General features: G+C 29.7%; 2 protein-coding genes and 2 non-coding genes across 4 annotated transcripts; all 4 read left to right on the forward strand.

Annotated features, from left to right (window-relative positions):
- The first annotated feature begins 2389 nt into the window (after nt 1-2389).
- On the forward strand, nt 2390-2462 carry TRNAE-CUC (transfer RNA glutamic acid (anticodon CUC)). Its single transcript has one exon. It is a non-coding gene; the product is annotated as a tRNA-Glu (tRNA).
- A 15-nt stretch (nt 2463-2477) lies between these two features.
- Nucleotides 2478-4236, forward strand: LOC7485259 (60S ribosomal protein L11). The gene is made up of 5 exons (XM_002309326.4): nt 2478-2588; nt 2690-2797; nt 2903-2945; nt 3024-3219; nt 3873-4236. The coding sequence occupies exons 1-5, from the start codon at nt 2586-2588 to the stop codon at nt 4063-4065; spliced, it is 543 nt and encodes a 180-aa protein (XP_002309362.1). The 5' UTR covers nt 2478-2585; the 3' UTR covers nt 4066-4236.
- Nucleotides 4237-17592: 13356 nt separating this feature from the next.
- On the forward strand, nt 17593-17665 carry TRNAE-CUC (transfer RNA glutamic acid (anticodon CUC)). Its single transcript has one exon. It is a non-coding gene; the product is annotated as a tRNA-Glu (tRNA).
- Nucleotides 17666-17727: 62 nt separating this feature from the next.
- Nucleotides 17728-19477, forward strand: LOC7485258 (60S ribosomal protein L11). Its single transcript, XM_002309325.4, has 5 exons — nt 17728-17813; nt 17915-18022; nt 18128-18170; nt 18249-18444; nt 19115-19477. The coding sequence occupies exons 1-5, from the start codon at nt 17811-17813 to the stop codon at nt 19305-19307; spliced, it is 543 nt and encodes a 180-aa protein (XP_002309361.1). The 5' UTR covers nt 17728-17810; the 3' UTR covers nt 19308-19477.
- Nucleotides 19478-26646: the final 7169 nt, after the last annotated feature.

Consider the following 26646-nt stretch of genomic DNA (forward strand, 5'->3'; position numbering starts at 1 on the left):
AAATTTGTGTTTCAGAGAGAAAGCGTGAGATAAGAGAGAAGGTGAGCTTGATGAATCAAAATTTAATACATAACAAATCAATAAACATTAGTTCAATATTACTTTGTTTTCTTTTTATTAGCACTTTATGGATGAATCAATCAAGACTAGTTCGGTATTTCTTTGGTTTTTTTATTAATATTTTAATTCAATGTTATCAAAATTGAGTTCTTTTTCCTTAGGTTTTTCTACATTTGTCTTGATGTATTAATTCAACATTATTTAGTTGAAAACTAGTATATTGATATGTGCCTCGCAGCGGATCAATATCAATACTTTTTAAAATGTAAAAAAATATTAAGAATATGAAGAATGTTTTAATAGTGTTATTAACTCTAATTAAGTGAATTAATTTTTAAACATTCATTCAACTCCTTGCGAGATCTAAGCGCCTTGGGTCTGTCTTGCTATCATGTCAGACCCAAGCGTCTTAGGTCTGGTATAACCCAAGCGTCTGGGTCTAGCGGCCATACCAGACCAAAGCGTAACGTCTCGAGTCTAGTGTTCATGCCAAACTAAAGATACTTGAGTCTGGCGGTCATGCCAGACTCGAGATACTTGGGTTTGGCATGACCCAAGCGTCTTGGGTCTCGTAGACATGTTAGACCCAAGATACATGGGTCTGGCAGCCATGCCAAACTCAAGCGCCTGAGTCTGGTTGTCATGTCAGATCCAAGATACGTGGCTCTGATGGACATACCTGACCCATGATACATGAGTCGGGTTGTCATGCTAGACCCAAGATGCTTGCGTCAGATGACCACGCCAGACCCAAGATGCATGGGTGTGGCGGTCATGCCAGACCTAGACGCCTTGGGTCCGGCGCCATGCCAGACCCAAGATACTTGGCCCATGTCACACCTAGAATACTTGAGTTTAACAGTCATGCCGGACTCAAGGTACTTGGGTCTGATGGTCATGCTAAACCCAAGGCGTTTGGGCATGTCAAGCCCAAGATACCTAGGTCTAGCATACCCAAGTGCCTAGGTCTGGCAGCTACACTAGACTCATGTGTTTTTTTTTGTTTTTGAAATAAAGGAATTCACTTATAATTGATCTAAAAACATTTTTATTTTTTATTTTCATCTTTGTCTTTTTAACAAAATATATTATTATCTTTTCTATATTTGTTTCTTCTATTTTGAGACATTAACCACACATATCTCAAAAATTCACTTAATTTTTTTTTTAATCTCTAATTTTAGTGAAGAAATCATCTATAAAATTGCATAAATTAAGATAGTCAATAGGACAATAAGTCTTTTACATATACAATATTTTCTTTTCCTACAACATAATATATCAATTCAAAAGTTTTCTCTTATGATCATATATTCCAAATTTTCGTATATACTAATAGTTATAATATAGAATAAACTCTCATTGTAACAAACTTTGACAAGTAGATCATGTAACAACATCTTAAATTTTTAAAAAGCATGAACCGTTTAAAAAACTGTACAACATTTTGGTGGAAACATAAAATTAATATTTTCATCCATAATGCATACAAAAAAGAGAAGTTTATTTCTGAAGATTTGAAATAAATCACTTAGAACTTAATATTTTTTTTCTATTCTTTTCCCTTTGAATATAATAAATTTATAAAATAAGTTGCACAAACAAAAAAGAGTTTGCAGTTAAGTTCTATTACATATAAATGAAAATCCTACTTAAATGAGGCAATGTTTGTTTTTACAGTTCAATCATGCTTCTAATTTTTTTTGAATTTTTTGACCTTGGCACACGGGCCTGCCAACCGTGCCAAACCTAAGGTGTCTGGGTCTGAAAACCATGTCAGATCCAAGGTACTTGGGCATGGTAGCCATGCCTAACTTGACAAACAATAAACAAAATATGATAATTATGCACTTTAGTTATTAGGAGAGAGAAAAGAAAGAAAAAAATACAAATAATCTATCACCGGTGGCAATCTAATCATTATCTGTCAACACGTGCCACACCATATAGAAGAAGACGTACGACTACACATTTAGTGATACAATGAATGATCTAATTTGGCCACCAGAAAACGTCACCCGTGCCTCATTAAGGGCACGGGCGCAACTCATTCATTGAAAAAAAAAACAGAAAAACATCTCATAAAAAAATAAAAATTTTAAAATAAAATTATTATTACAATCTATAATAAAAAAAAATTAATCTACAATAATTTTTCCATATTATTTAGCTTTTATTATAATTGATCATGCTGCAGCATAAAAAGAAATTTCGTATTTGTTTTTGCGTGATGGTAAGCCTGTAACGGGTGACGCTAAGGCGTAAACAGAATTTATTTTAACATGTTACATTTATTTACAAATATATTACTCTTCACCTTCCACGCAAATCCGTTGTAGTCTAGTTGGTCAGGATACTCGGCTCTCACCCGAGAGACCCGGGTTCAAGTCCCGGCAACGGAAATGTTTCTTTTTTTTTCTAATACAAGGCCAGTATCGTAATTTAGCATTCTAACCCTAGTTACATCTTATAAAAAAGAGGACTAGATTGTTTTCCTCCCCCAGTCCCTCCCGCAGCCCGCAGCAATGGTCTGTCTCATCTCTTCTTCTCGTAATTTCCATTTCTGCATCACTGTTGTTTTTCTTGTTGCTGTTGCTTAGTGTTGTTTTTTTTGTTGTGCTTAAATCAGGCTTCAGAGAAGAAACTATCGAACCCAATGAGAGAGATCAAGGTCCAGAAGTTGGTCCTCAACATCTCTGTCGGCGAGAGTGGTGATCGCCTCACCCGTGCCGCCAAGGTTTTTTCCTTTTCTTTTCTTTCTTTATAAAATCAACGAAAACTTAAATTTCTGTAAGTAAATAAATTTCGAGCTCTCATTTTATTTTTCTTTTTGGTTTGTTAGGTCCTTGAACAGCTTAGTGGCCAAACACCAGTCTTCTCGAAGGGTATGTGTGTTTCTATTGTATCTCTATATATTTTTTAAAAAAAGATTAGTAATTTATTTTTTTTGTTATATTGAGCAGCTAGGTATACTGTGAGATCTTTTGGGATCAGGCGTAACGAGAAGATTGCTTGCTATGTCACTGTGAGGGGAGACAAGGCTATGCAGTTGCTGGAAAGTGGGTTGAAGGTGAAGGAGTATGAGCTTTTGAGAAGGAACTTCAGTGATACTGGTTGCTTCGGATTCGGTATTCAGGAGCACATTGATCTTGGCATCAAGTGAGTTTTTCTATGTTGCTTGGTTGTTAATTCCATAATTAAATATTGTGCTGGGTTTATTGAAATTGCTTTATAGTACTTGTTATGCATGTATGATAGAATGAATTCAATGGGTATCAATGGATTTTTAGGGCTTTAATGGTTGTTGGCTTAAGAACGGTAGCATCTCAAATGCTTTGAGTTCAAATTGAACACTTCTGTTTATTTTGTAATGTCTTTTCGCACACGGTACTCTATAGTTTTTGTTTGATACCTATTCTAACTTAATAGTTTATGAATAATGTTGTTGTTGTGATTACAACACCTTAGGATTGTCATATTTTGTAATTGTGGATTTAGTTATAAATTAGGTGTACATGATTCTTCAAAGCACAAATGCTGAATGACCCTATATTGGAGGATGTATTGTTTAGTGATGTAGCCTTGCTTATTTTCTCTTATGTTAAATATAAAGCTTCTAACAGTACTGCTTATTATGTGATAATATCGGTTCACATTATATCTTGCACGGTGAATTCCAACAAGAAGCTTTTTGTCTTGGGCTTTTTATACCCTTGTAATTCTACCTTGTTGAAGTTGAATGTGCCAGGGTTTAGTTTGACTTGTTACACTGTTTTTGTAATTAACTTTGCTATTTCATCCTCGTCTACCAGGTATGACCCTTCTACAGGTATTTATGGCATGGACTTCTATGTTGTTTTGGAACGTCCTGGATACCGTGTTGGCCGTCGTCGTAGGTGCAAGAGTCGTGTTGGAATTCACCAGAGAGTTACAAAGGACGACGCAATGAAGTGGTTCCAAGTCAAGTATGAAGGAGTCATACTTAACAAGTCCCAAAATATTTGATCCTAGTTCTTTTCCCTTGGTTGAGTTAAAAGTTTTCACTAGTTACATTTGGCAGGATTGTGCATCTGAATTTAAAATTTTGTTGATGAGATTTTTGAATTGGTAGCATCTGTTACACAGTACTTGGTTTTCTTGCTCGCCATTTATGCTCACTGGGGTAGATTGTGCAAATATCTTGTGTTCGGTATTCTTTGCCTGAACCGCAGTTTGTTATTTGAGCTGGGCTCCATGATATTGTTGTTTATGCATGCTGGGCTGCATGATCATGAGATCATAATCTGTAAAGGGAGAAATTGCTGATGCTGGTCAACAGTAGTAAGCTGGATTCCCTCATTCAGTGAAAAACGGTTGGCAGTGTATTGAACTGCTATGACCTGTTATAGGGTATTTGAGTGATGCGTCTAAGAATGACCGCATATAATGGCGCTGGCAGATTCAAGTAAGAATCACCAATCTACAGTGATATTTTACCTTTAGTTCTTTTTTAATTTAATTATTTCATGTTTTGTTAATTGATAATTTAACTTCATAATCTGTTTTGTACTTTTTACTTTTGGGTTAATTGATATTGAGTTGATTCAAGATTTTATCAAGATTAATTTGGTTAGCAATGATTTTATCAAGATTAAAAATAGAGTTTTGGGGTTAAATATATAATAGCAATTCTATGCAACTACCTTTGCAAAAAATGGCTTAGTGGGTTTAGGTCATGCAGGTCAATGAACTTAGGCTTGCTTATTTTTAAAGGTTCAAAAGCATTAGGTTATGTTGACTTGTGTATTTGTATTTATGAAAAAAACAATTACATGAAAAACTTAACTGTATTTTAAAGTGAGTTTAAAATCAAAGAAGTTAATAAATATGTTTGTGTAAAACACATATAGGGATTTTGTCATTCTATGTCTAAGTTAATGACATGTTAGTTCTATAAAACAATGATCACATGATTAGGTCTACTAAAAAATCTTAACTAACAAGTTTGACATGAAAAACTTGGGTGTTGTAAATGTCCTTACTAAGAATAAAAATTTATAGGACATATGATAGATTGATATTGACCCAAGCTCATTATCTTGATAAAATTCTAGATAAATTTTCTAAAAGTAATAATAGCATTGACAAAACAACAATTGACACAAGAGTATTTATTTTCAAAAATAAAGGTGAGAGAATGAGTCAATTAGAATATTCTTGAATAATTAGAAGTCTATGTTATGAACTACATAAGATCCAATATTGTTTACTCAATTAGCAAACTGAGTATATTTATTATTAATATGAGGATAGATCATTGGATAACAATGAAAAGGGTATTCAAATATTTGAGGTACATAATGGACTATGAACTATACTATATTGGTTACCCAATGGTATTAGAAGGGTATAGTGATGATAATTGGATATTTGATACTAAAAATTTGAAATCCACTAGTGGATATATCTTCACACTTGGTGGAGTAGCTATGTCATGAAAATCCTCTAAGTAGACGTGTATCACAAGATCCATGATGAAATCAGAGTTTATTGTATTGATAAGCTAGAAAGGAAGTTAAGTAGCATTTGAATTTTTTAGAGAGTATTCCGTACTGGCCAAAACTAGTGCCATGAATTTGTGTCCATTACAATAGTCAGTTTGCAATTGGAAAAGCACAAAATAGTATGTATAATGATAAGTCTAGACATATACATCATAGACACAATATCATTAAGCATTTGTTCTTAAATGGAATTATTTTATTTGACTATATAAAGTCAAAGAAAAATATTATGGATCCGTTAACTAAAAGCTTATTAAGAGAGCTTGTGTATAATTTATGCGGGGATAGGTTTAAAGCCTTTAAAGATGAAATAATATAATGATGGTAACCATACCTAGTTGATTGAAGATCTAAGATCTATGTTTAAATGAAAAACTGAGTTATATAACATTTTTAGTAGAATCTAAAAATTATTATTTTCTACATATTTCTGTGATGAAAGTGGTGTTAGTTGCAACGTGATAAAAGATGAGTTGTGCTCTTAATGATTTTTATATTTTGGTATACCAAGTGGAGTATAGAAGAATATTTTTAATTAAACATAACCTATATGAATGAGAAATGTGGTCGTTTCCTTAAGAATCTTAAAAATACAAAATTATTTAAAGCACTTATAAAATCAGGAATTGTTTAGGGTCAAAATAAGCACAACGATGAGAACATAAGGAAACTCTAGGTAAAGAATTATATGAGTTCTATTATCTTGGTTTGCACAAAAAAATAAATAGTTCAAGACATCGCATTCACTGTTTAGCGAGTAAATATAGTATTATTTCACTAATGAAGGTTCAAATTCAAAAGCTACATTTGTTGATGTAGTGATTTACCAAATCAATATCTCTTTATGAATTCTTAGAGTCTTTATACCGGTTAAACAATTTTCATTCAAGTGGAGAATTGTTGGAATTGATTTTTAAAATATGTAGTGGATTTTTTAATGTCAGATTATATGTGAGGTCCATTTACATTTAAGGTTAAAACCATGTTAAATTTTGTGATCCAACATGATTACTTTAACATGGAATATTAACATTGTTGTAAGTATGTGACTTCGCAACAATCATCCTTCTGAATCATGATTTTATGGTGTGGAAAGAACAGGGAATTCTTGTTTTTTTATGGTTTAAACGGTTTGAAGTCGTCACCTAGTATTTTGATCACTAGGAACCCTAACTGGTATTCAAAGTCTGGATAAAAGGACTGGTTGTTTATACTGAGGACAATATCACTCTTAATACATCATATCTAAGGTAAGTTGTATTGTTTATTTGTCTAATTATTACAAAGGCTCTGTTATGTTTTTCTATTTATTAGTCTGTCTATTGGTCAAAGCATACCCACCCCAGTAAGGTGAACCATGACTTTATAGATCAAACATAATCATTTTAAAGTTGAAATAATTTTTTTTTATTTTTTTAATATCAAAAATATATCTTATATATAAGTTCATATCATTGATATTAAAAGTAAACAAAAGGAGAAAGAAAAAAAGGTTATTTTATTTATGATGGGCTTAATTTGATTTTTTTTAATATCGAAAATATGTATTACGTATAAGCTCATAAATTCTAGTATTAAAAATAAACATTTGATTTTTTAAACAAAGCTCGGCTTATCATGTAAAAGGCAAGAATCCATGTATTGATCCATTTTCACTGTATATATTTATTTAAAAAAAAAAACACAAAGGAATCAATTTTTAATTCCTTGACTATACCAAGACTGGACTGGAAGGGAAAAGAAAAATGGCTCCACGCACATAACCCTATGGTAAGCATCATCAACTTAATATTAGAAAAGAAAGTCTCAATTTTATAGTGCAGAACAAAAAAAATGTCTCATTATCAAATATTTATGACAGGATGCAAATCTTAATATTGGAAAAGAAAGTGGCAAGCTTGGAATAAATGACACTGAATGTTACATAGCTAAGGGGGAAAGGTTAGAACGTTATACTTGTGAATGTTTAACACAACTTATACTCCCTTTTTAAAATGACACTGAATGTTGAGATATTAACATGAAAGGATGTTTTTTTAATGGTGCTTTTAAGTGGCTTTTGGGGCTTAAAATCCCACATCCAATCCAACATGTATGAGTGTTTTTTTTTTTATATAGTGAACAAGGTTAAGGGTGAAAAAGTTATTAGTTTACAATTGGTGTTTATCTCATTGACCTGAGAGAAATGGGAAGGTTTTAAAGCTTGGGAGCTGGTAGAATCTTGATCCTTGAGATTTAAAAGGAGATTATGATTGTTGATTATAGCTAAGGAAGAAAGCTTGTTCTGCTATGCAATTGGCAAGGGATGGACACCAATAGTCTTAGATTTTGGACCATTGAGGATGACTTTTTGAAGAGTCAAATTGATAAAATGACATTGTTTAAAATGTATCTCTTCACAACATAATTAAAACTATCTTTTCTTTTGTAGAAACATTAGCAAAATTACAAAGAGAATTCTTATTAGATATATCCACAAAAAAGATAACATCACATGTACAAAACAAGTATTTTCTTCCCCACTAATGTTAGTTAAAGTTTTTCAAAACATAATTTTTTAAAAAGACTTGGGAGGTAAATTATTGTGCATAATTTTACATTAAACAAAAATCCTTAGCCACAATGGCTAGGATTTCCTAGTCATTTATTAAGTTTTGGTCATATTGGCCATAAATTCATAACCAAATTGGCAAGAAATTCATATCCATTTCCTATCCATAATGCCCAAGAATTCCTAGTCATAGTGGCTAGGATTTTTTGGTTTGTTCCTGCCCACGGTAACTAAGAAATCTTGGTCGTTATGGTCACGAGACCCAAACAATCACTCTTTATTTTTTCCTTCTCACTCACTTATTCTTTCTCACTTTCTCTTCACCACACGCCTCTTTCTCACCACAAGGTTGTCCAATACCTTACTCGGCCACACACCATATTTTTTAGTTTCGAAGAGTCAAAACACAACATTGTGCATCGACCATGCACACAAGTTTTTTTATACTTTACTGATAAATTATCAACAATTACATATTTTTATATAGGTTGACATCACATTTCTAGCTAATGGTCACAGTGTAAACACCAACACATTTTCTTATACAATTTGTATTGTTATATGCAGAGCACACGCCTTTTTATTTTTACCAATATGTTACCGACAATCACAAAACTCTTTACCCATAACACATCATGTACTATAACCAACGGTGGGGACTAACCTTTCGACCAATTAATTATCATACAACACTCCATGTCTTAAGGTAAGCTGACGTGACCAAGGTTTTTAAATATCTTGAGTCACTAGGTAAATAAGATAAGTTCTTATATTGAACATTTTTAAACACAATACATAATCTCTCTTTCTCTTAACATTATTTCTCTATAGCGTTACCTCTTCTTCTATACTCATTGATTTAAGCATCAAAGAGTTTTTTGTTCCACAAGTAACTTGTCTTTTCAAGAATAATAAAGCATATACACAAGGCCTATACTCAATCGAACATATCTTGATCCAGGATCGCAATCTTTAAAAAGCCTAGTTTTTTTGTTAGGTATTTTCACGACTTCATAAAACAAACACTAACATAGATAAAATTAAAGTGAGGGAAAGAAATAGTAGTTTAAGGCATCGAGACCAAGAATTTTCTCGTTTAACACCTCTACCACTAATGCTTAACCTTCTTCCTTGAAACAAAAGTAAATACTATGAAAAACTACAAAAGCAATTGTCCATCCTCTTTATTTTTATTCAATATATACATGCTAAAAAAACATCACCTTTTACTTTTCATTTTCCTATAGTGTTATACGTAGTTATATTATGAAATATTGTAATGCGTCAAGTTCAACACTTTTTCTTTTTTTATTTTAAAGAAACTATTCATTTTGGTCACTATTTTGTTTTTTCAATTTTCATCCTCTTACACTATTTTCACATGGTTTGAAGCATAATAATTTATTTTGGTCTGGGTGCTAAAATGTACTTGCACTGTAAAACATTATTCTAGCATTGACCTGCTACTAAATTTTGCAAGATATGATATGATTTTATCAATTTAAATATTGAAAAAATAGGGACCAACATTAACAAAAGAAAATAACTCGCAGTTTTATTCTTTTTTATCATAAAACTACATTTTAGTCCTTGTAATATTTTTTTTTATGTGCTTCACTTTTAAGTACTAAACTTCACTTATTTTTACGTTTTAATTTCTAGAATTTTAGAGGAGAGAGAGTCATCGAAAATGGGAAAAGAGAGAAAAAATGGTCATTTGACCATATTCCAACCTTTAAAAAAGCCAAGATTTATGTCAAAGGGTTCCTCTTGACAAGAGGAGCTCCATTAAAGTGTATTTTTTACTATTTATTTTGTTAAAAAAAGTAAATCAAATCTCTAGAAAAAAAAAATTGTTTCGTCTAAATTTTGGTTTTTTGCTTAGATTTTAGAGTAATTTAAAGTTATTAATAGATTTATCAAGGTCCTTAGTGTATTTTCTTTAATGTGATAATGGTTGGAAAATGGGTTTTTATGGTATGAGTTTTTTAATCCCAACTTTTCGGCCATTAGAGGTAGCCTCTAGTAGCTAAAAAGTCAACCAATAGATGACGTGTTGTCAGCTATTTTTTATAAAAAATAATTCAACTACTTGTTCATAAAGAAATTAAAAGCAACTAGACCCGTGTGTGTCTGGCATGTTTTTCTTTAGCCAAACACGAATGGACTTGAAGCTTAGGCCCTTACGTAGATGGCTTTTTTTTTAAATATCTTTTTTTTTCTTTTCTTTTTTTTTAAAAAATCTTTTTAAATCAATTAATTAGAATAATATTTAAGTGATTATTCAGTTGTTCCATATTTTTAAAAAGAGTATGTCTTTTTTATGATGATATTATCCATTGTTTGGTCTAATATGTAAAATTTGTTTATTAATTTGATGGTAATAAAATATTTAATCTTCCTTTTACTTTTTAATATAATTTTCTCAAATTTATTGTTGCTAAATTTCTTAATATAGGAGCATAAAAATATTTGATTGATTATTTTTTAATTTCTTAATTGTAACTTGCTTTCACAATCATAATAAATTTTTGTTTAAAAAGCAATACTTCTCATAAAAAAAAATATTTTTATGTCAAAATAAAAAAGGAAATGAATAAGTAATAAGATTAGGTTTTTTTATTAAAAATATATGTTTCTTCCTTTTGTTTCAAATCATTGTAGTTTGTGTGAATATTTTTCTTAGGCTATGTTTGTTTCCCGGAAAATAGTTTCCGGAAAACTACTTTCCAAACTTTCCTGTGTTTATTTGCTATTAGAAAAGTTGGTCAATGGAAAACACTTTCCAGTCAAAAACAAATTTGGCTTGGTTTCCAGGAAAGTGTTTTCTTGAAAAATTTGGGCGGAAAACACTTTCCGGAAATTGTGAATAATTTAGAAATGTCATATTATTTGCTGATTATATCAAATTTGGTCCTCAAACTTTTGATTGCTATATATATTTCGTTTTGAATATTTATTTTTAGATTTCATCTCTTAAAATTTAATTTTTATATTAACTTTGGTCCTCATTTTTATAATTGTTATTTGTTTTTCCCTTATCATTTTTTTTATTGAAATTTTTTATCTATCAAATTTGATCCTCATTCTTTTGATTGTTACTTATTTTATTTGAAATAATTTATGAAATGGTAATTATTATTATTTTAATTTCTTCATCTTTTATTTTTTTTAATTTTTAGATTTGATCTCTATTATTTTGATTATTATTTATTTTATTTGAGATAATTTATGAAATTATATTTTTTTTCAATTTCATTTTCATTCGACTTTTTAATTTGTAAGATTTGTTTCTCATTATTTTAATAAACTTGAGAAAAATAAAACATTAATAAGTTATTTTCCAGCTCATTTTCCATGACATAACCAAACACTGGAAAGTGTTTTCCAACTTATTTTCCATTACACTACCAAACATCAGAAAATAATTCACTTTCCCGGAATTCACTTTCCTGAAATTCACATTCCAAAAAAAAACTACTTTCTAACAAACAAACGGGGCTTTATTGTTATTGTTTTTTATTTGATAAACTATGATACTATTAAAAAAAACCATTTTGTTATAAAAAGAATTGATTAGAAAAAACAAGCTGGACAAAAAAAATATTTCTCCTTAATAAGTTTTTAAACTTCACTGAGCTCACAACTCAAGTCATAGGTTGGGCAGGTTAACCCAAGTTAATCCATGTCAAATTAAAACAATATTGTTTCAGTGTTAAAAAAAAAGGTTATAACAAAATTGTTTTCTAAATCAGGTTTTGGCAAAGTTGAGTGAGTCATTAGTGGATTTTCCAGGTTAATCAGGTCATCACAAGTTAACTCCCATTCAATTTTATTTGAAACTCAACTAGGGCCATACTGAATTGGATTTAATAACTTTGTTAAAATGTTCCTCGTGACAACGCCTAAGACCCAACTAGTAATAACTAAACGTTATATTTGAATATATATTTTTTTAGTCAATTACGTTTTTATTTATGATATGTATTATTAAGGAGAAAACAAAAAATGCAATGAAAGAGATTTTAAAGAGTAGAAACTACCAACTTTTTTTTTTGTTTTTACCAAAACGATGCAACTATTGATTTTTGTGAAAATCAACAAAAAACTTTCTCTCTCTATAATTCTATAACATTTAGCCTATCTTATACAAATGAATCTTGGATTTATAGAAAAGTTTCTGAATTAAGGATTAAAGAATTTTATTTTGTCATGCAGTGGGTTAATGTAATAGAAGTTATGGTTATTGTTATGCAAATATGAGCATTTAATAAAATAACTTTAGAAAATTAGTAATTGTTCAATTGAGTATACGTTTATCACTATAGCAAATATATACAATATTAAAAATAATACATGTTAAAAATCAAGTTTTCAAAAATGATAGATTTCAATCAATATATCATAATTGAATGCATGATGACTTAATCAATATTAGTTCAATATTTCTTTGTTTTTTTCTTTTATTAGCACTTTATGGATGAATAAGTCAAGACTAGTTCAATATTTCTGTGTTTTTTTTTTATTATTAGCACTTTAGTTCAATGTTATCAAAATTGAGTTTTTTTTTTTTCCTTAGATTTTTCTACATTTTTCTTGATTTATTAATTCAACATGATTTAGTTGAAAATTGATCATGTTGTAACATACAAAAACAAATCATATTAGTAGAAAGAATTTTTGTTTATTTTCTAGAAAAAAAAAAGCATTCTAATTGATTATTTTTTTTAATGCAATCATAGTTTTTTTTTTGTGTAATGGTAAGCCTTTAACATGTGATGCTAAGTTGTAAAGCCAATTTATTTTAGTATAATTACAATTAGATAAGATTATATTATTTTTTATTTTTTTAAGCAAGTCTAGAAATCCAGCTTGGGACTGAGACGATTAAGGTCCAGGTTGACCCCCAGAACAGACCAGATTTAATAAAACTGGTTGTTATACAAAATCCACTATTGAGCCATAATAATATTTGATAATGGGCTCTAAATATGCCCAATATCAATGCATGTGATGTGCTCTAAATATATTTGGCAAAATATTTTGGTGTTGTGCTTGTGTTAAATAACCAAGAGGTAGTTATGAAAATAGAGGTAAAGGTCATGCCAATATTTTTATTGATGATGGAAGGGGCTAAAGTTGATAAGCTAGTGGGTGCAAATCCAAATTAGATAAAGAAAAGGATTGATGGTTTTGTTCACATTATTCGTGGATACAAAGCAATTTAGGAAATGGTCAATGTGCCATCACATTATAAAGTATAGTATCCTTAAGGTTGTACAAAAACTAGTTGTAAATGAAAGGTTTGCAGTGATTTTTTGAAATTTTACTTTATGATTGGCAAGTTTGACTTGCTTTTAATAAAGATTGATTTAAAACTAATTGTCATTAAATGAATGAATGTAATTAAGAGGTGTGATTTGACTTAATTTTTTAACAAAATTTCTCATCCTATTTTTTATTATTCTTGATAAAATCATCATTTTCTATGATTTGTTGTAAATAAATAAAAAATTATTTAGTTTCCAAGACTTAAGATCTTATTCAATAGTTAAAAAACAATTGCCACAATCTAATGCATGACTGAGGATGACTAATTAACCTTACATTTCTCTTTGTTCTCTCTACTTATTTCGTTTTTAGGTAAAAAGCTAGAGGATGCAAAAAATTTCCTATCAATCACTAGCATTGTTGAGTATGATAATAAAGACATTTGTTAAAACACATTGCATTGATTGAAACCTATATATAAAATTGAATTAATTATGAGATGGGAAGGAGGTGTTAATGTTGTTGAGCAAATAGAAAATGAAATGAATAATATGAAAGATGAATTATGTAGAGTATGAATTAAGAATCACAATATAAAATTTATCTTAACAAGTGTAAAGTTATTTGTAATAGCTAATTTAGTGTGTGCAATGTTAATATTTGTAAAAATTATATTGTTTGTATTAAAGAAATGAAACATAGTCAATGTATTCCCTAACATAGTCAAAATAGATCCAAATTAATATTATCAAAAGCTAAGAATAAATATGCACACAACAAGAATCCATAAATATTTTAACTTTTCACGTGCTCATAGTACCTAACATAATAAACATAAGAATCCACAATATGACATCCATTTATATCAATAACAGTAATATAGAATTCAATAGTCATTAGTCTTCAAAACTTCTTCAACCATGGTAGCTTGTTTAGGTATATTGTTGAGAAGAAGTATCAGCAACACAAACCTGCATATTTGAAACAACATTGATTATTAAATGTAAATTATTTCGTTAAACCTGTAAAATTATTATGCATGTTAAGGAGAATCACTTGTGTTTGGGTTGAGTGTTGATATGAGGATCTACTAGCATCATCTCAATTCTCAGCCATCTCTTCTTTTGAAAACTCTTTAACTTTTATTTGAGCCTCTACTAGCCACATTAAACTTTCTCTCAACATGTTGTTATTGTTATATTGCTTGTCGTCTCAAAGTTTATCACATTTTATAATTTGAGAATAAAATGAGACTTTAAATTTCCTACATATAGCTACCACTGATCTTTCACATAAATTTACTGTAATAATAAACTTGCATTGCTTAAATATTCAATCATAGTCACAGTTAAATCTATAGACTACATCAAGCATAAGTGTCCTATTACATTGTTTATGGTTACACACTAATTGAATAGTAATTATATATGAGTTAAACAATAATTAAAAAATTAGGGTTATGTGAACATTAACCCTAATTTTTTAATTTTGAGTTTTTTCATAAAAACTCAAATAAAAACATAAAACAATATAATTGTTTAGGGTTATTTTACATTTAGGATTCCTATTTTCAATTTGAAACAATTAATTTATTATTTTTTTTTGTTAAATCAAGGAAATAAAACATATATTCTAATGATTAACAATAACAAATTGCACTACCCATAAATTTTGAAATCTCAATTCAAGAAAAGAATAAAAACATACATTTTATTGTTAAGTTCCAAACGAGAAATTAACGCCAGCACCAAAACACAAGATGAGAAGATGATAAAAAAAAAAGCCAGATTTATGTTTGGTTTTGTCTTAAACTATGAATTTGTTTTGGGGTGTTTCTTCTAGATTTGTGTTTGATAGAAAAAACGTGAGATAAGAGAGAATAAGGTGCTAGTGATGTTAATGATATTAAGTGAATAAAAGATGAACTGAAGAAAATGAAAGATGAATTACATAAAGTATTGATCAATAATCACAATATAAAAGTTATCTTAACAAGTGCAAAGTTATTGTTAGTAGCTAATTTAGTGTGTGCAGTGTTAATGTTTGTAACGACTATATTGTTTGTATTAAAGAAATGAAACATAGTCAATGTATTATCTAATATAGTTAAAATGCATCCAAATTAATATCAATTATATCAAAAGCATGCTAATAACAAGTATGGACACAACAAGCATCCATAAATATTATATCTTGTCATAGACTTATGGTGCCTAACATAATAAAAGCAATGATTAACATATGACATCCATTCATATCAATAACAATAATATAGAATTCAATAATCAATACTTCTTCAACCATGGTAGCTTGTTTGGGTAAATTATTGAGAAAAAGTATTAGCGATACAAACCTACATATTTAAAACAACATTGATTATTAAATGTAATTTGTTTCATTAAACCTATAAAATTATTATGCATGTTTAAGAGAATCACCTTTGTCTGGGTTCAGTGTTGAGACGAGGATGTACCAATATCACATATACCACTCCCCCCCATGAAAACTCTTGAGCCTTTGTTTGAGCCTTTATCATCAACATTAAACAATCTCCTAACAATATTGGATCCCGTAGATGTTTATTGTTAGAGAATTAACATCAACATATAAATGCATCTTCTCCTCATCTTTATACATACTAAATACTTGTAAGCTCGAGACATCATCAAATATTTTATTGCTTTTATCATCCCTTATGCGAAAAGCCACGCAAATCTAAATTAAAGACTTACGATGCATACGAATAGTATGTCTATGTAAGACATATAGTTAGAGATGTAATTCTTTTCGATGCGTGATGAACTTCTATTATGCACAAATATATTTAGCATTTTGTTTTATGCATAGTCATTGAAGTTATAGAAAGGTTACATATAAATAATAGCAAAAAATAATAATAATAACAATGCCTAGACCCTAAATATTGCATCCACTAATAAAATATATACCAAGGCTAATCAGTGTGATTAATCAAGTCTAAACATACAACCAATTTGGTCATGTTCCTTCAATTTGAGAATATAAAGAGTGACGGTCCAGATTAAAAGAGAAAGCAAGCAATAATGAGGCAATATAACAATATGTGTGAGAATACTACTCTCACACCATTAGCTTCAAAAAATATTTGACAATAAGTCTTACTCCTTGTCATCTCAAAGTTCATCACACTTTATAATTTGAGAATAAAGTGAAATTTTAAATTTTCTAAATATAGGTACGACTAATCTTTCACAAAAATTTATTGTAATAATAAACTAGTATTCCTCTAATATTCATTCACAATCATAGTTAAATTCATAAACTCCATCAAGCAAGAGTGTCCTATTATATTGTTTAGGGTGACACTAATTGAATAGTAACTATACATGAATTGAACAATAATTAAAAAATTAGGGTTCTGTGAACAGTAACTCTAATTTTTTAATTTTGGATTATTTCATAAAACTAAAATAACAAGTTTTCCGCTCTCCAAAACATTTCTTGGGGTTTAAAATTTATCAATTGCACATAAAAAGTATAAGTATTTAGGGTTATTGAAGGATTCTTGTTTTCAATTTTAAACAATTAATTTGTTAAGTTTTTTGATAAATCAAGAAAATAAAACATATATTCTAATGATTTAACAATAACAAAATGCATTACTTAGAAATCTTGAAATCTCAATTCAAGAAAAGAATAAAAACATATATTTTGTTGTTAAGTTCCAGACAAAAAATCAATGTCAACATCACAACACGAGAAGAGAATATAATGATAAAGCTAAATTTATGTTTGCTTTATTTATGTTCGATAGAGAAAACATGAGATAGGAGAGAAGATGAGCCCGATGAATAAAAAAATATTAGTTTGATAAAAAAAAATTTTAGTTAGCACTTCGAGGATGAATCAATCAAAACTAGTTTAATATTTCTTTGTTTTTTTATTAGTATTTTAATTCAATGTTATCAAAATTGAGTTTTTTTTCTTAGGTTTTTCTATATTTATCTTGATGTATTAATTCAAACATTATTTAGTTGAAAATTGATCATGCTGTAGCATAAAAAGAAATTTCATATTTGTTTCTGCGTGATGGTAAGCCTTTAACGGGTGATGCTAGGTTGCAAACACAATTTATTTTAACAGGTTACAGTTTTGTACTGATAAATTAATCTTCACCATTTTCGTGATTCCGTTGTAGTCTAGTAGGTCAGGATACTCGGCTCTCACCCGAGAGACCCGGGTTCAAGTCCCGGCAACGGAAATGTTTTTTTTTTTTTGCTAATACAAGGCCAGTATCGTAATTTAGCATTCTAACCCTAGTTACATCTTATAAAAAAGAAGACTAGATTGTTTTCCTGCCCCAGTCCCTCCCGCCTCCCGCCTCCCGCAGCCCGCAGCCCGCAGCAATGGTCTGTCTCATCTCTTCTTCTCGTAATTTCCATTTCTGCATCACTGTTGTTTTTCTTGTTGCTGTTGCTTAGTGTTGTTTTTTTTGTCGTGCTTAAATCAGGCTTCAGAGAAGAAACTATCGAACCCAATGAGAGAGATCAAGGTCCAGAAGTTGGTCCTCAACATCTCTGTCGGCGAGAGTGGTGATCGCCTCACCCGTGCCGCCAAGGTTTTTTCCTTTTCTTTTCTTTCTTTATAAAATCAACGAAAACTTAAATTTCTGTAAGTAAATAAATTTCGAGCTCTCATTTTATTTTTCTTTTTGGTTTGTTAGGTCCTTGAACAGCTTAGTGGCCAAACACCAGTCTTCTCGAAGGGTATGTGTGTTTCTATTGTATCTCTATATATTTTTTAAAAAAAGATTAGTAATTTATTTTTTTTGTTATATTGAGCAGCTAGGTATACTGTGAGATCTTTTGGGATCAGGCGTAACGAGAAGATTGCTTGCTATGTCACTGTGAGGGGAGACAAGGCTATGCAGTTGCTGGAAAGTGGGTTGAAGGTGAAGGAGTATGAGCTTTTGAGGAGGAACTTCAGTGATACTGGTTGCTTCGGATTCGGTATTCAGGAGCACATTGATCTTGGCATCAAGTGAGTTTTTCTATGTTGCTTGGTTGTTAATTCCATAATTAAGTATTGTGCTGGGTTTATTGAAATTGCTTTATAGTACTTGTTATGCATGTATGATGGAATGAATTCAATGGGTATCAATGGATTTTTAGGGCTTTAATGGTTGTTGGCTTAAGAACGGTAGCATCTCAAATGCTTTGAGTTCAAATTGAACACTTCTGTTTATTTTGTAATGTCTTTTCGCACACGTTACTCTATAGTTTTTGTTTGAAACCTATTCTAACTTAATAGTTTATGGATAATTTTTTTGAAGTAAGAATAATGCTGTTGTGATTACAACACCTTAGGATTATCATATTTTGTAATTGTTGGTTTAGTTATAAATTAGGTGTACATGATTCTTCAAAGCACAAATGCTGAATGACCCTATATTGGAGGATGTATTGTTTAGTGATGTAGACTAGCTTAATTTCTCTTATGTTAAATATAATGCTTCTAACAGGACTGCTTATTATGTGATAATATTGGTTCACATTATATCTTGTACGGTGGATTCCAACATGAAGTTTTCTGTCTTAGGCTTTTAATACCCTTGTAATTATACCTTGTTGAAGTTGAATGTGCCAGGGTTTACTTTGACTCAATACACTGTTTTTGTAATTAACTTTGCTATTTCATCCTCGTCTATCAGGTACGACCCTTCTACAGGTATTTATGGCATGGACTTCTACGTTGTTTTGGAACGTCCTGGATACCGTGTTGGCCGTCGTCGTAGGTGCAAGAGTCGTGTTGGAATTCACCAGAGAGTTACAAAGGACGACGCAATGAAGTGGTTCCAAGTCAAGTATGAAGGAGTCATACTTAACAAGTCCCAAAATATTTGATCCTAGTTCGTTTCCCTTGGTTGAGTTAAAAGTTTTCGCTAGTTACATTTGGCAGGATTGTGCATCTGAATTTAAAATTTTGTTGATGAGATTTTTGAATTGGTAGCGTCTGTTACACCCTACTTGGTTTTCTTGCTCGCCATTTATGCTAACTGGAGTAGATTGTGCAAGTTCTTTGCCTGAACCATGGTTTGTTATTTGAGCTGGGCTTGCATGATTGTTGTTTATGCATGCTGGGCTGCATGATCTCAAAATCTATAAAGGGAGAAATTGCAGATGCTGGTCAACAGTTGAAGCTGGATTCCCTCATTCAGTGAAAAACGGTTGGCAGTGTATTGAACTGCTATGGCCTCTTATAGGGTGTTAGTGATTCGTGTAAGAATAACAGAACATAATGGCTGGCAGATTCAAGTAAGCATCACTAATTTACAGTGACTTTTTTCCTTTGGGGTTTTTTTGTTTAATTATTTCATATTTTATAATTTGTTTTGTGTTCTTTCCTTATGGGTTTTTGTGGTCTCCAAAAAAATGTCCTGATATTGAGTTGGTTCATGATTAATTTGGATTGATTGATAGCAATGATTATAAATGAGAGGATCAAAATTGAAAGTTATGTGAAATGGCAATCATTTAAATAAAAGATGATTTATTTTGCCCATGGAAGCTTTTTCTTTTTTGAAATTTATCCTTCAGGGCTTATGATTCAACTCTATGATTTGGCTTGTATTATTTTCTCTTGAGTTACTGCAGTCCCAGAAAAATCAATATCCTAACATTTGTGGGATGGTTTTTGATTTTGCAAAAATGAATTTAATTTTGTTGTATGAGAAGGATTGAACATAAAGGGAAAAGTTGCATAAAAAAATCATCCACCCATTTTGAAAAGTTAAAAAAAATATCATGGCCAAGCCCGCACATTTAGGTTTATTTTTAAAGACCCACTTATAGTTTTATGTCATAGGTTTTTTCCTTTTTTATTTATTTTTTTATAAATTAAATAATTTAAATAATATATATATTTCTTTTAAATTCTTAGATTTATTATTATTGTTTTTTAGATACTATTTTATTAAGTTTCATTTAGTTTTTAATGTTTGACAACAATTGTTTTTTTTTTCCAAACCTATTATAATCAATTATTTTATTTTATTTGGTTACTTTTTGTGGTCACTGATTTTTTATAATTAAATAGAATATAATTTTATAGAAATAAACTTATTGAACTCAAGCGGATCCATGATTGGGTTATAAGTTTGTTGGGTTGACTCGATCAAACCAATATATCATCATTTTAATATTAGAAAAAGTGAATGTCATTTTAAATTTTTTTAAATCAAGTCATGTTTTTACCAATCTTTTGAATTACTTTTAAATTCATCAAATTTATTTGGTTGTATAAGGTCAACTCTCATATGATTGAATTTGAAACTCGATCTGTGTAAAGATTTCAAGAATTACCGCCAGAATCAAGTTAAAGTTTTTTTTTTTAAAAAAAATATGTTAATTAAAAAAGAGGATTTTAGTTAAAGTTCTTATTTTATATCATCTTGATTTTTTTTTAATGTTTTCTAGATGTTTTTTGTTTTTATTAAATAAAATACAAAGAAAAAAATACTATACTTTTTTTAAAGAAATATATATATTAATAAGAAAATGAAGAGTTTTGCTAGGAAATTATTTTGTTTCAATTAAATTTAAATTATTTCTATTCTTATAAAAAAAAAAATTAGTGCCATATAATTAGGATAACAAAATTAAATGGCTTATCGCAACACATTATCATACATATTTAGAAGTGCATGTTTCTCAATTTCATGACATGACATTTAAAAACAAATTAGCATTTATTCATTATTGAAACATATAATCCTCCTTTTATTTTGTTAAACATATGTATAAAATTTTAAGTTAATAATTATTATTTTTCTAACTATTTATTAACAATATTTGGTTTTTTTTAATATTAAAAAAAATTGCTCGGCCTGTAATCCTATTATCTAGTTTGTCATCTAAGACAATTGGTTTTTTTTCATGTTGGATTATAGTTATTTCTTCACCAACTCAAGTTTTATAGAAAGCAAAACTCCATCAGAATTATAGAAACTTTTCTCGCAATCATATTCTAGTGAAGCCTTAATTTTACCATCAACTATCCAGATAAGATAAACATAGCATATGAATTAATCTTCGGTCCTTCTAGAAATATTTTGTATTTTCCACCAATATTTAATAGAACAAGTTCAAACTCTTGTGCCCATCTTTAAAATTCATATTTTCTATTTCAACTTTTTTGTTTTTTATTTTTATCCCTTTAAAAATCACCTTGTAATTTAACATACCAAAATTAAAAGCTTGGTGAAATCGCTCTTAGGCTTAGGATCAAAATCAATTTTGTCCTTTTAGTTTTAAAATTATATGATTTGGTTCAAAACTTTATTTTATTTATATTTTAATTATTGGGTAAAAGAGAAGATAGAAAGGGTTGAATGTTTCCATTCTATGCACAAAAATGACTAAATTTGGTGTCGAAAGTACTCTTCTTGACAAGAGGATATAAATATTTTTTAGGTTTTTATTTCGTTTGAAATTGCAGATTGAGGTTGAGAAATTTTTTTTTTAAGGTTTCTTTTTAATGTTTTTAAATGAAATTGAGGATTCGTTTTAGTAGGGGAATTAGTTTATTAAGGTTGTAAGAGTGTTTTTGGGTGTTTTTAGGTAAAATAGATTAACAATTTGGTTTTTTCAGTAACATATCGAATAACCTGATTTTTCAACAACCTCTATGGAGGCTGGATTTTGAACAACAACCGATGCGTCGTCTGCTACTTTTTTTAAAAAAAAAGAAAGTCGTCTACCCGTTTTAAACAGGCAAAAAATATCATGCCAAAGGCCAGGCATGCCCATGCATCTAGGCTTATTTTTAAAGGCCCACGTGTTTGGGTTGTTTTTTATTGTTATTTGTTTTTTTATAAATTAAATAATTTAAAATAATATATATATATATATATATATATATATATATATATATATAGTTTCTTTTAATTTCTAAGACGTATTCATAATGTTTTTTAGATATTATTTTATTAAATTTCATTTAATTTTTACTTTGTTCGAGAACAATTCCATTTAATATCAATTTTATTTATTTATTTGATTACTTTGTTATGGTCTCTGGTTTTATGTTATATAATTAAATAAAATAAATTTCAAAATAACAAATTTACTTAACTTAGTTAGGTCTGTGACTTGGGTCACATGTCTGTTAGATTGACCCAGTGTTATTAAACCCAATCTGGCCCGGCCGGTCGACCCGGTGGCTGAACTGGTCCCGGTTTAATAAAAGACCGGTTGGGGCAACAGCCCGGCCAAACCCGGGCGACCCGGCGGGTCGACCCATGACCCGGGCAATTCGGGCGAACCCGGACGAGACCCGGTGTTTTATTATTAATATTATTATTAAATATGAGATTTGAAACCCATTAGTATATATACTCTATGTTCCCAAGAAAAAAGTCATGTTTTTTCAATGTGGGATAAAAAACCTTTTGGTTTAAATACTTCAACTTAAAAGGATAACATAGTATCTTTTCAATGTGGGATTTGAAGCCCTTTCGTATATATACTTTATGTTCCCAAGAAAAAAGTCATGTTTTTTCAATGTGGGGTAAAAACCCTTTTGGTTTAAATACTTCAACTTAAAAGGATAACATAGTATCTTTTCAATGTGGGATTTGAAGCTCTTTCGTATATATACTCTATGTTCCTAAGAAAAAAGTCATATTTTTTCAATGTGAGATAAAAAACCTTTTGATTTAAATATTTCAACTTAAAAGGATAACTTAGTATCTTTTCAATATGGGATTTGAAGCCCTTTCGTATATATACTCTATGTTCCTATGAAAAAAGTCATATTTTTTCAATGTGGGATAAAAAACCTTTTGATTTAAATACTTCAACTTAAAAGGATAATATAGTATCTTTTCAATGTGGGATTTGAAGCCCTTTCGTATATATACTCTATGTTCCTATGAAATAAGTTATGTTTTTTCAATGTGGGATTTGAAACCCATTAATATATATACTCTATGTTCCCAAGAAAAAAGTCATATTTTTTCAATACGGGATAAAAAATCTTTTGGTTTAAACACTTCACTTAAAAGGATAACATAGTATCTTTTCAATGTGAGATTTGAAGCCCTTTCGTATATATACTTTATGTTCCCATAAAAAAAGTTATGTTTTTTCAATGTAGGATTTGAAACCAATTAGTATATATACTCTATGTTCCCAAGAAAAAAATCATGTTTTCTCAATGTGGGATAAAAAACCTTTTGGTTTAAATACTTCAACTTAAAAGCTTAACATAATATCTTTTTAATGTGGGATAAAAAACTTTTTAAAATATTCTTTTAAACTTCATTGTTTACAATATGTATAACTTATATTTACATGGATTTTTTCATATGAAATATTAAAACTTTAATTTTTTTAATTTTTCCGGGTTGATCCTGATTGACCCGAGTTGACCCGGGTTGACCCATGAAACCCAGGACCCGGCCCCTTGGCCGAGTCAACCCCCGGGCCGGATTTAATAACTATGGATTGACCTAAGTTAAATCGATGTTTTGCCACCTCAATATTAATAAAATGGATGTTGTCTTGAATTGTTTTAAGTCAAGCAACGTTTATACCAATCTTCTAGGTTTGCATTAAACTCATCAAGTTAACTGAGTCATATTATGTTAATTTTTACATGATTTAATTTGAAATTCAATCTAGATAAGGATTCAAGTTGGAAGTTTTCAAGGATGACCAACTGAATCGAGTTAAAGTTTTTTTAAAAAAACAATTTAAAGAGACAAAAGGATTCTAGTTAGAGAAGTATCTTTTTTATCCTTATATTAAATTGTCCTGATTTGTTTTTTCTTGCATGTCTTCTAGATGCATTTTGTTTTTATTAGATAAACAACATAGAAAAAATTATTATGTTTTTTTTTTAAATTAAATATATTAATAAGAAAAAGAAGATTTTTGCTAGCAAATTATTTAGTTTCAATCAAATTTAAAGTATTGCTTTTCTTATAAAAAAAATTTAGTGCCATGTAATTAAGTTAACAAATTAAAGGGCTTCGCGCAGCATATGATTATATATCATTAGAAGTTCTTGTTTCTCAACTTCACAACATGTCTTTTTTTTTTTGTTAGCATTAAAATCTCTTTTTTTATCATTTATTCATTGTTGACGCATGTAATCCTCCTTTTATTTTGTTAAACATATGCATCAAACTTTAAGTTAATAATTATGATTTTTCTAACTGCTTGAAAATATATTAACAATACTCGGATATTTTTTTTAATGTTACAAAAAATTGACCTGACCTACGTGTAGTGTAGGCCAATTATCTAGTTTGTCATCTAAGACATGTTTGGTATTTCCTTTCTTCCTATAAATATAAACAATGTATCCTTGTAGCTCCAATATAAAAGTTAGAAGTTCAACCCTTTAAGTCTCTCTCTTGAGCAAAAGAAAGTTATTTCCTGGTCCAATACGCCATTTAGAACAAGCTTTGGGCTGAGGAGAAAGGTTTGTTCCTCACTTTTAACTGCGAGAACTTAATTTTTATATTTCCACATGGTTTTCTTTCTTATTGGATTATAAAAAACTCTTAATAAAAATATCATTCCTCTCATTCTTTTTCTTATTCTTTAGTTTTGTTCTTATAAATTAGCTACCACACTTTATCCTTCTTTTCCAACAAGTGGTATTAAAATTTAGGTTTGATTATTTAACATGGCCAATTCAAACTTTCCACTTCAATATCCTAGGTTGACAGATGACAACCATCAAACTTGGTGTATTCAAGTAAAAGCTTGGCTAGATTCCCAAGATGTATGAGAGACATTTGAAAAAGGTTTTGAAGAGCTTATAGATAAAGCAACGTTGACTTCAGCTCAAATGGAGGTTGTGCAAAAGGCACGAAGAAATAATCAACTAGCACTAACAATCATCCACCAATATTTGGATGACACCACTTTTGAGATAGTGGTCAACGTAACCACTGCTAAGCAAGCATGTAAAACTCCATCAAAATTACAGAAAAATTATTAGAGTTGGTTTATAAAACATGTAATGGACCTTTTAAAGGTAAAATTATGTGTGAGGTTCGCTTACATTTAGGGTTAAAACCATGTTAGATAATGAAAATGAAGATGATTTTTGTCAAACACTAGATTCTAGTGCATCTTGTGCCCATTTCTAAAATCCACGTTTCCTCTTCTGTTTTTCATTTTTTATCCCTTTAAAAATCATCTCGTAATTTAGAGGAAATATGAGGAAAAGAAACCCAATAGAGTTGTTAACTTGCTATGGCATCCAATGTGAATTTTACCTTGTTTTTTTTTTCTTTTAAAATTAATTTTTTAATATTTTTAGATTGTTTTGATTTGTTAATATCAAACATAAATTTTAAAAAATACCATTCTAATATATTTTTAAATAAAAAAACAACCACTGCCACATAATTAATCAAGCTATTACAACTATCCATGAACCAATAAGAAAAAACAACGGGTGAGAATCATGGACTGTTTTCCGAGCATGAAGAAAATAAGGTGTTCATTTTGGAATCTTCCTTTTCCAAATAATCAATAACAGTAGCTCCATACCACATGGGGATTTGGGACTGGTAATAACTTGATGGTGGAATGTCTCCACAACAAAACGGAACACATCAATCAAGCCAGCTTATCTCTTTTGGAGAAGTAAAATCCTAGTTGGTCTCAGGAGAGAGGGGGAGAGAGAGAGAGAGAGAGAGAGAGAGTCAAAAAAAGAAAAAAAAAAGAAAAGAGAAGAAAAGGAAAGAGGACTTGCGGGGGTACCTTTAAGACAAGCAAGGGCTTGACTGCAATGATTGTGTTGCCCATGCATGCTTTTGGTTTCTTCGCTGCTTTTATTCATGGAAGATCGTGCCTGTCTGAGACAGCACAGCATAAATTTGCATCTTTTATTTTACAATTTATTTATTCATTGTAACTTAACTAAACAAATTATCTTTTTATTATTAATAATTATTAATTGCGTGTACTTTGTTTAATTATTATCCGAATTATCTCATTATGTCATGAATTTGAACGCATCACAGTTACAGTAACTTCATCGAAATTGCCTTTAAATGAATCATCATTATCTTCTTCTTCTTTTTTGCAATCCACATTGAACTTTTTTACCCAGTAATGATTGACCACAATATCATTAAATATTATTATAATTTGAGGATTTTTTTAAAAAAAAAACAAATATATTATATGTCCCAGAATGCACTGTGGCCAAGGACGAGTG

Source organism: Populus trichocarpa, chromosome 6 (assembly GCF_000002775.5).
Source record: "Populus trichocarpa isolate Nisqually-1 chromosome 6, P.trichocarpa_v4.1, whole genome shotgun sequence".
NCBI lineage: Eukaryota > Viridiplantae > Streptophyta > Magnoliopsida > Malpighiales > Salicaceae > Populus > Populus trichocarpa.